Genomic DNA, 10,545 nt, shown 5'->3' with positions numbered 1-10,545 from the left:
TCCCTGCCAGCTTGGTGTCGTCTGCAAATTTGATGACTTCCCCATCTATCCCCTCATCCAAATCGTTGATGAAGATGTTGAAGAGCACTGGGCCCAGAACAGAGCCCTGGGGCAAGGGGAACTTTCCACCCTGCCCAGCGAGGGGGCCCGCGTCGCTTCCCCGCCTCCTGCCGGCTTCTCTCGCCAGCCGAAGGGCGAGGCTGCCCTTGGAGAAGGAGGCGAGTGCGCCGGTCGGTTCCTCCTCCTCCTCCTCCTCTCCTCCCTCCTCCGCCTCCCGGGAGAAGCTTCGCCGGACGGGCTCCAGCGCTTCGGGCAGGGAGGGAGGGAGGAAGCGGTCGCGGTTGCAGGCAGGCAGGCAGGCAGGCAGGCGCTGGCAGCCGGCGCAGCGCGGCTCGGGGATCATGGAGCGCTGGAAGAACCGGGTGGCGTTGGTGACGGGCGCGTCGGTAGGCATCGGAGCGGCCGTGGCTCGGGCGCTGGTGCAGCACGGGCTGAAAGTGGTGGGCTGCGCCCGGAGCGTGGACAAGATCGAGGTAGGCTGGAAGGGAGGGAGGGAGGGAGGGAGGGAGGGAGGAAGGAAGGAAGGAAGGAAGGAAGGAAGGAAGGAAGGAAGGAAGGAAGGGCAAAGAAGAAGAGAAAGATTAGGAAGCAGGGCAGGCAGGGAGGGAGGGAGAGAAGGAAGGAAGGAAAGAAAGAAAAAAAAGGAAGGAAGGAAGACAGGGAGACGGAAGGAAGGAGAAGAAGGAAAGGGGGATAAAGAAGAGAAAGATAAGGAAGCAGGGCAGGGAGGGAGGGAGGGAGAGAAGGAAGGAAGGGAAGAAAGAAAAAAAGAAGGGAGACAGGGAGCCGGAAGGAAGGAGAAGAAGGAAAGGAGGATAAAAGAAGAGAAAGATAAGGAGGCAGGGAGGGAGGAAGACGGAGGGAGGGAGAGAAGGAAGGAAGGAAAGAAAGAAAAAAGGGAGGGAGGGAGGAGGAAGGAGAAGAAGGAAAGGAGGATAAAGAAGAAAAAGATAAGGAAGCAAGGCAGGGAGGGAGAGAAGGAAGGAAGGAAGGAAGGAAGGAAGGAAGGAAGGAAGGCGGGAGGGAAGGAAGAGGGAGGGGGAGAGGAGGAAGGAAGAAGGGAAATGTGCGGGGGGGGGGGAAGAGATGGGAGCATTTACGAAGAAAGGAATGTAGAGAACGAATGAGCGAAGGAATGAATGAACGGAGCCATGGAGGGAGGGAGGGAGGGAGGGAGGACCGCAGGCGAAAGGGACACAGAGAGAAAGAACACACACACAAAAAAAACCCGAAAAAAGAGGGTGGGTCCTTCTTTTTTGGGTGGGTGGGGGGGCTCTTCCTCTTTTCCGCTAGGAGAAGGCGGTAAGGCTTCCAAGGAGACTTCTGCCTTCCTTCCCCACTCCCCCTAACAAACACCCCCCCACACACCAGCCAGCCCTGCCTTCAGTAGACAAAGCTCCAGAGGACGGATACTTGGAGTAGGGCGAAGGTTTGGGGAGGAGGGGGGTATAGAAACCGGGGGGGGGAGGGAAATAGAGAATACTACTGACTGGAGAAATCTAGGTGCCCCTCCCCAAGGGTAGGTGGGCGAAGGGCAGGAGGCAGCACGTGGCCTGTTTTTTTTTTTTAAAGGAGGGCTGGGGAGCATGTTAATGGGGGTGGGTGGGGTAAATAGAAGGAAACAGCAGCATTGTTTGCAAGAGGCCGCCCCTCTTTTTTCCTTTGTTGGAGGGAGGGTGAATTTAGAAATTTGGGGAACAATGACCTCCCCACCCCGCATTGGCACAGCAGATTTAGCTTTCCAATCAAGAAGCAAGTGAACGTACGGTGTGGATGGCAGAGACAACTGCAATCGATGCGTGATATGACGATTATTGATGATGATGATGATAATCTGCCTATTTATTTCCTGAATAATTGATAATTCCATCTGATGAATAAGAGAAAGTGGTTTCCAATTTTTTTTGCAAACAGAAGTAGAATCGTCTTGGATTTGTTTAGTTTTCTTAAGTCTTGCGTTGTCTCTTGAGCGGTCCGGAGGACTGTTGGCTTCTTACCTTTCAGTTAGATCTCTCCTTCTCTTTTTCTTCACCATGGTCGTTTCTGAGTGATCTCTTCTTGATTTAGATCATATATTTTTTTATTTGCCTAAGCCAGTGTTTCTCAACCTGGTCCGCTCGAAGGTGTGTGGACCAACTCCCGGAATTGTAGGAGTTGAAGTCCACGCACCTTCAAGAGGCCAGGGTTGAGAAACATTGATCTAAGTTATGAATCAGCCTCAGTAATCTTGTGGCTCGTATCCCGTTTGTCTTCTGGTGCCGTCTTGGGCATTGAACAAGATTAGATCTGGCTCCTTTTCCAATTGCAACTTCTCATCACATCCCAACCCAATTTTGATTTGCTTCTATTTAATTATTTCCTGCAACATCTGTGTTACTGCAATCAACTGACTCTTGAGAGAGCAAATTCCACGGGAAAGAACAGAAGCTGCTGTTGCATTAAAGCAGGGGTCTTCAAACTTGCAAAGCGTGCCTGGCTGAGGAATTCTGGGAGTTGAAGTCCACAAGTCTTCAAAGGGCCAAGTTTGAAGACCCCTGCCTGAAAAATGTGTGTTCCTTCCGGTTTAACTTTGGTTAAAATGAACCAATCCAGTTCGCAGCCTTGGGGTGTGAATATGGCTTGTTTTGGACCATTGGGGTTAATATTAGCCACTGTTTAGTGGCTAATATTATTGCACAGGTAGTCCAGATTTATTTAACCAGGAGAGAAGCAACCTAGAACTAAGGAGAAATTTTGTGACTGTTAGAACAATTAATCAGTGGAACAACCTGCCTCCGGAAGCGGTGAATGCTGGAAGTTTTTAAGAAGAGATTGGACATCCATTTGTCTGAAATGGTATAGGGCAGGGGTAGGCAACCTTGGCTCTTTTATGACTCGTGGACTTCAACTCTCAGAATTCTTCAACTTTGAATGGTCAGTAAATGAATGGTCAGTAAGTGAAGGACACTTGTATTGTGACGACTGCTTGTTGATAATCATTTCTTCCATGAATTTGTCTAAAGAAAAGAAGAAATAGGGGAGACATGATAGCAGTGTTCCAGTATCTGAGGGGCTGCCACAAGGCAGAGGGGGGTCACATTATTCTCTAAAGCACCAGAGGGTAGGATGAGAAACAATGGTTGGGAACTGATCAAAGAGAGAAGCAACCTGGAATTAAGGAGAAACTTCCTGACAGTGAGGACAATCAACCAGTGGAACAGCTTGCCACCAGAAATCGTGGGCACTCCATCGCTGGAGGTTTTTAAGAAGAGGCTAGACATTCACCTGTCTGAGATGGTACTATAGGTTCTCGTGCTTGAGCAAGGGGCTGGACTAGAAGACCTCCAAGGTCCCTTCCAGCTCTATTCTATTCTATTCTATTCTATTCTATTCTATTCTATTCTATTCTATTCTATTCTATTCCATTCCATTCCATTCCATTCCATTCCATTCCATTCCATTCCATTCCATTCCATTCCATTCCATTCCATTCCATTCCATTCTATTCTATTCTATTCTATTCTATTCTATTCTATTCTATTCTATTCTATTCTATTCTATTCTATTCTATTCTATTCTATTGTCTTTCAAGCTGTCCTTTTATCTTGTGGTAAGTTCCACAGTTTCACCAAGTGCCATGGTGTTCCCCTTATCTGCTGCCTTTGAATTCTTACTATTCTCAGTTGGGCACAAAAGAGTTTCTCCTCATCCGTAAAATGTTTCTAGGAGACACAGTAACATCTGAAGCCCAGCCTGGAGCTATGAGCTTACCGCATGAATATTGTATAAAAGGGATGGGGTGTCCTTTGCTGTTAATACATCTGTTTTCTTTTTTGCATTCCATCGTGTTTTCTAAACCCGCCATCCATTGCTTTTCAAAGAAAAGCAATGCAAAAATAAAGCAGTCAGTCAGGGATATCAACATAGGATCTTGAGGAAACCGTGTGGTGGATTGCTTATTTATTTATTTTATTTTATTAAATCTATATACCGCCCTATTCCCGGAGGACTCAGGGCGGTGTACAGGGAGGATTAAAACAAACATACAAAAATTAAAATCAGATTAAGACAATTAATTAAATGAAGTTCCTGAAATTTAAAACTAAAACCCAATAAAAATTAAAACCCCTCAGCCTGGGCCAGACAGCTCAAAGAGCCAAGTTTTCAGGTCCCTGCGGAATGAGCGAAGGTCGGGGGCAGTCCTAAGTTCCATGGGGAGTTGGTTCCATAGGGCCGGCGCGCCCACAGAGAACGCTCTTCCCCTGGGAATAACCCGCCGGCATTCCTTAACCGGCGGTATCCTGAGAAGGCCCTCCCTGTGGGAGCGCACGGGACGAAGTGAGCTTGATGCCGGCATACAGTATCTGCCTTGGGCGCTTCCAATTCTCCTTCTATAAATTTTATTCAATTAACAGGTAGTTCATATGAAGTTATAACGGCATTGGAAAAAAGTGACTGATGACCGTTATTCACACTTATGACCGTTGCAGCATCCCTGTGGTCATGTGATCAAGATTCAGAAGCTTGTATTTATGATGGTTGCAGCGTCCTTTTGTGAAATTCTGTCAATTGGAAAGCCAGATTCACTTAACAATCATATCACTAACTTAACAACTGCAATGATTCACTTAACCATTGTGGCAAGACAGATCATAAAATGGGACAAAATTCACAACTGTCTTGCTTAACAACAGACATTTGGGACTCAATTATGATCATACGTCGAGGGCTACCTGTATACATCTCCAGGTATGACTTTAGGGGTAATTTCCTGATGCCAGTTTCAAATCAAATGCCATAGCAAATCAAATCCACGTTTCATGATGTGTACAGTGGAAGATAATATTTGTAGCTCAGGGTTGAACTGCGGGGTCCTTGATGCTCTCTGGTCTTGCTTGTTTTCTTGCAGACATTTCAATACCCAAACTAGGTAACATCATCAGTGCTAGAAGGGCGTGGGGTTTGCTCTCTGTTTATATAAAAAGAGAACAAACTCCACTCCCTAGTAACGCTGATGATGTTACTTTGTTTGGTAATGAAAGGTCTACAAGAAAAACAACCAAGCTCAGAGAACGCCAAGGACTCCGCAGTTCGTAATATGTCCCCTTTCGTTGGAGGCTGTCCAAAGTTTTCACATGTATTATTAGATTTATCATAGGACCTTACATATTTCGCATTTCCAAGTGGCATATATAATGTTCCCACAGCCTATTTTCCACATCACAACAATACTGTCGGTCAGGTTGGGTTGAAAGAGAAGGGCTGGCTTCAAGTCACCCAGCCAGCTTTCGTGCCTTATGGGGCCTTAAAATTCACAGTGTCCCAGTTTTTAACCCAGCTTCTTAACCACTACATCCAAAAGGCTCTTCAGTGGATCCTGCCTCAAATAGGAGACTGGACTAGATGACCTCTATGGTCCCTTCCAACTCTATGATATTATGATGCTGACTCTAGAGTGTGTCGGGCTCTGGAAAGCTATCAAAACAAGAGCTGCAGTGTCATCGTATTGTTTTTAATGTTTTATACTTAACTAGACAGTCACTTATCAGAAATGGTATAGGTTCTCCTGCTTGAGTGGGGGGCTGGACTAGAAGACCTCCAAAGTCCCTTTCAGCTCCTATTCTATTCTATTCTATTCTATTCTATTCTATTCTATTCTATTCTATTCTATTCTATTCTATTCTATTCTATTTTAAAATAGATAGGTAGTCCTCGACTTACGACCACAATTGAGCCCAAAACGCCTGTTGCTAAGTGAAATATTTGTTAGGTGAGCTTTGCTCCATTTTGCGACCTTTCTTGCCAGTTGTTAAGCAAATCACTGCAGTTGTCAAGTCGGTAACACAGTTGTTAAATGAATCCGGCTTCCCCATTCATTAACTTTGCTTGTCAGAAGAAGGTTGCAAAAGGGGATCACATGGCCCTGGGACACTGCAACAGTCATAAATATGTGTCAGTTGCTGAACATTTGACTTTTGATCACATGACCGTGGGGATGCTGCAACGGTGATAAGTGTGAAAAAAACGGTCATAAGTCCTTTTCTCAGTGCCACTGTAACTTTGAAAGATCACTAAATAAACTGTTGTAAGTCGAGGACTACTTGTATAAATGCTATTTATGAATAAATAAGACTCCTATTTTGCACACAGACAGTCCTAAATTCAGTCCCCCAGTCTTTAAAATTGGAAGAGCTGAATCTGTCATAAATGATAGCTCAGCTGATCAATAGAGTACACAGATTAAAAAGAATTCTCCACAGCTTTTTGTGGCCTAGCCGGGATGGTGTCAAAATGGTCTGGGGGCGACTGTAGATTTTTGTCTTGTTTCGTTAAAAATATACTTGGAAAATCAGGTACGACTTGGACAAATTTGCAAACCGGTAAAAAGATCGGTGGGCTTTCAGCAGCCGAGTGGTTGTTATTTGGTGAAATGCTCCATATTTAAGGAGCATTTGAGCCAGAAGTTAATATATAAGATTCTTCTCTCTGTATACATTTGTGCACGTACCTGTTTGCGTGCTTTTAAACTTTAACAACGTGGGGTTAAAATGTTTTGATGGTGGAGTAGCTGATTATGCTGATTGTCTTGTGCTGAGTGTCCTTTAAATGAAGGCTATAAAAAGTGACAACAGTCAGTGGGGCATTTAAAGCTGTGTTTTTCTACCTTGACAACTTTTAGAAGTGTGGACTTCAATTCCCAGAATTCTGGCTGAAAAACACTGTTTTAAAAAGGGTCAGACGAGAGAGTCTGATTCACTTGAATTTCCAAATCGGTTTGAAGTCAAACTGAAAAATTGAAAAGAAACATCCAATCAAAATCTGATGTCTAGGGAATTATTGGAATACTTCAGCATCTGTTTAGATACAGAAATCTGAATGGAAACAGATTCAGAGCTGTTGGATTGGAGAATCGGATTCCCACTGGATCGATTTTCCAAAGGTGGCTCAATTTGTTTTATGATTTTCTTTTTTATGCTGATTGGTTTTATTGTTGTTGTGGGCCTCCCAGGTTTGCTTAGGATGAGCGGTCCTATACATCTTTTTTAAAAATAAAATAAAATAAAATAAAATAAAATAGAAAGGTGGTCCTCACCTTACAACAATTGGGATCAGAATTTCTGTTGCTAAGCAGGATGGTTGTTAAGTGAGTCCTGCCCAATTTTATGACGTTTTTGCCATGGTTGTTAATTTGTCAGGCATATCTCTAGGAGCGAGATGGCTCACCTGGTTAGGACACCGGGCTGATGATCAGCAGGCTCGTGTTTGAGACCCTTTGCTACCGCAGGATGGGGTGAGCTCCCATCACATGCTCCAGGTCCTGCCGTCCCAGTGGTTCAGAAGCAGGCAACCACAACATTTCCCCCCCAAAATAAGACCGGGTCTTTTTTTTTTTTTTTGCAACCAAAAGAGGCACCAGGTCTTATTTTGGGGATATATGTGTCTTTTTTTACTCCCCTCCTGCACAGACAGCCCTGCACAGCCGGTCCACTTCTTCTGCAGCCGAAGGAGTGGCTTCATTCTGCAGCTGCATTCCGGCCTGCATTTTGCAGTCAGACCTTTCCGGAAGGCCTCTGCAGCCAAGTACCGAGCTATGGATCCATAGCTCAGTTCTCGGCTGCAGTGGCCTTTCCAGAAATGCAGGCCTGGCTGCAGAAGACATTGCAGAAGAAGAAATGGGCCAGTGAGGAGAGGCCTGGCTGCCAGGTAAGTGGGTGAGGAGTGCATGGGGCAGATCCACATCCCCACCTCCGGCCTACCTTGGTTTTTGTGTGCCTCACCCCAAAACTAGGGCTTATTTTGGGGGTAGGGCTTATATTAGCTCCCCCCCAAAATCAAGCTAGGGCTTATTTTCAGGGTGGGCCTTACTTTCAGGAAAACAGGGTAAATGCATACTACTTCGGTGGGCAACTTCACAGGGACACAAAGGAGCCCCCAACTGGGCATCCTTTTGTCACCAGCCAATCCTTTCACCATAGAACAGAGCTGGAAGGGACCTTCCAGGAGACCCTATACCAGGGGTCTTCAAACTTGGCCCTTTTATGATTTGTGGACTTCAACTCCCAGAATTCCTCAGCCAGGCACGCTGGCTGAGGAATTCTGGGAGTTGGAAGTCCACAAGTCATAAAAGGGCCAAGTTTGAAGAGCCCTGCCCTATACCATTGGAACACAAAATGGGACTTATCAGAAGCCTACACCACCATGCTGAAGACCTGCCTCCCAGCAAAGATGGGAAAGAAAAAGAACTAAAACACATCAAGGAAGCCCTCAGAAGGTGTGGCTATCCCAAGTGGGCCTTCATCAACCCCCCCCCCAAAAAAACCTCATAACAGTCAAAGAAGAAAACAATAAATGAAGCAACGTAGTCATTCCATACTTTGCAGGAATATTGGAAAAGCTGAGGAGGATCTTCAGCCAACACAACCTACGTGCACACTTCAAAGCCAAGAATACACTAAGGCAGAAGCTTGTCCACCCCAAGGATAAAACACGCAGACACAAACTGAGCAACGTGGTAGATGCAGTACGATGCAGTGAGCCGTGTGCAGGTCTGTACATCGGTGAAGCAAAACAACCACTTTACAAACACATGGCACAACACAGGAGAACAAACCCACCAGGACAAGATTCAGCAGTCCATCTGCATTTAAAAGGCCACACTTTCCAAGTCCGCAAAGTCCACCGTTTGGACAGAGAGGACCGCTGGTTTGAAAGAGGGGTCAAAGAGGCCATCTGTGTCCAAACTGAACATCCCTCTCTCAACAAAAGGGGAGGGATACCTCATCTATCTCCAGTCTGCAACACGGTCCTTTCAGCAGTTCCAAGAAGGCTCCACACCCATTTGCACCACTCAGGTGACCCTGAGGACACAGATAAACCTCCAGGTAGTCTCAAGGACTCTCTAAAAGAAGGCATTTGACCAGCTGCCTTGAACAGTACAAATCCTTCCATTCCCCACCATCCAGTCAGAGCTGAAGAAGCTTCTTGGATGAGAAGTGAAACGTCTTCAAAGAAAAACAAGAAAGTCCAGTTGCCTCGTGAAAAAGCATCTTTAGGACTATATCATTTCAGACAATCTCTTCTGAAAAACCTCCAGTTATGAAGCACCCACGATTTCTGGTGGCAAGCTGTTCCACTGGTTGATCGTCCTCACTGTCAGGAAGTTTCTCCTTAATTCCAGGTTACTTCTCTCTTTGATCAGTTTCCAACCGTTGTTTCTTGTCCTACTCTCTGGTCCTTTGGAAAATAAGTTGACCCCCTCCTCTTTGTGGCAGCCCCTTCAGATACTGAAAGACTGCTATCATGTCCTCACCCACAAGTCCTTCTTTTCTCTAGACTGGCCATACCCAATTCCTTCAACTGTTCTTCATGTTTTTTTCTTCAGGCCTTTAATCATCTTAGTTGCTCTTCCTTGCACTTCGGAGCTTCCTACACGGTCGTAGTAGTAACTAGCAAATCTCAGCAGTTATTAAGTGAATTATGTGGTCATTAAGTTAATCCAACTTCCCGAATTGAGTTTGGTGGAAGCCAGCTGGGAAGGTCACAAATGGCAATCCCTTGACGACACGACACTGCATCCATTGTGAATACCTAGGGTTTCCTGCCTCAGCAGTGGGCTGAACTAGATGACCTCCAAGGTCCCTTCCAACTTTATTGTTGTTGTTATTGTTGTTGTTGTTATATTATTATTATTATTATTATTATTATTATTATTATTATTATTATTATTATTATTATTATTATTATTATTATTATTATTATTATTATTACATGCCAGGTGCTAAATGCTCAAATTTTGATCCCGTGACCGTGGGGATGTTATGGTGGTCGTAAGTGCAAGGATCAGTCATAAATTACTCATTTCAGCTCCACTGCAACTTTGATCGGTCACTAAATGAATGGTAGGAGGTGGAGAGACTACCAATAAATGAGATGGATCAGAATGATTCTGCGAGATGAAATTGAAAACTTGAATTGGATGCCAGTTGATTTATTTAAATACAGGTAATCCTCGAACCACGGCCACAATTGAGCCCCAAATTTCTGTCCCTCAGTGAGGCAGCTTGTTAAGTGAATTTCCCCCCATTTTATGACCTCCTTGCCACAGTGGATAAATGAATCACTGCAGATGTTAAGTTAGTAACACGGTTGTTAAGTGAATCTGGCTTCCCCATTGGCTTTGCTGGTCAGAAGGTCGCAAGAGGTGATCACGTGACCCCGGGACACTGCCACCGTCGTAAATGTGAGCCCGTTGCTAAGCCTCTGAATTTTGATCATGTGAACATGGGGATGCTGCAAAGGTTGTAACTGAAAAACGGTCATACAGCGTTTTTTTCAGTGCCATTGTAACTTCAGTCACTAAACCAGTTGTAAGTTGAGGACTACCTATAAGCCACATTGATGAAACACATTTCTAGCACATTAACTTAATTATCTTGATTAGTGTGGCTGTCCACAAAAATTACATTTTGATGTATCCTTATTCCAGATTTGTTACCTTTCTGCATT

The 10,545-nt window shown here is 45.0% G+C and overlaps 1 protein-coding gene across 1 annotated transcript in view; it reads left to right on the top strand.

Annotated features, from left to right (window-relative positions):
- The window catches only part of DHRS11 (dehydrogenase/reductase 11), a 31,163-nt gene continuing 20,618 nt past the window's right edge, over positions 1 to 10,545 (top strand). The window contains exon 1 of the mRNA XM_081346617.1: positions 1 to 533. Within this exon, the coding sequence (XP_081202743.1) occupies positions 33 to 533 (501 nt within the window). The 5' untranslated portion in view covers positions 1 to 32. The remainder of the gene's footprint in view (positions 534 to 10,545) is intronic.

The sequence above is a fragment of the Vipera berus genome (genome assembly GCF_964194415.1).
Source record: "Vipera berus genome assembly, chromosome: 1".
In the NCBI taxonomy this organism is placed as follows: Eukaryota; Metazoa; Chordata; class Lepidosauria; order Squamata; family Viperidae; genus Vipera; species Vipera berus.
This window is presented reverse-complemented; position numbering and strand designations above follow the sequence as displayed.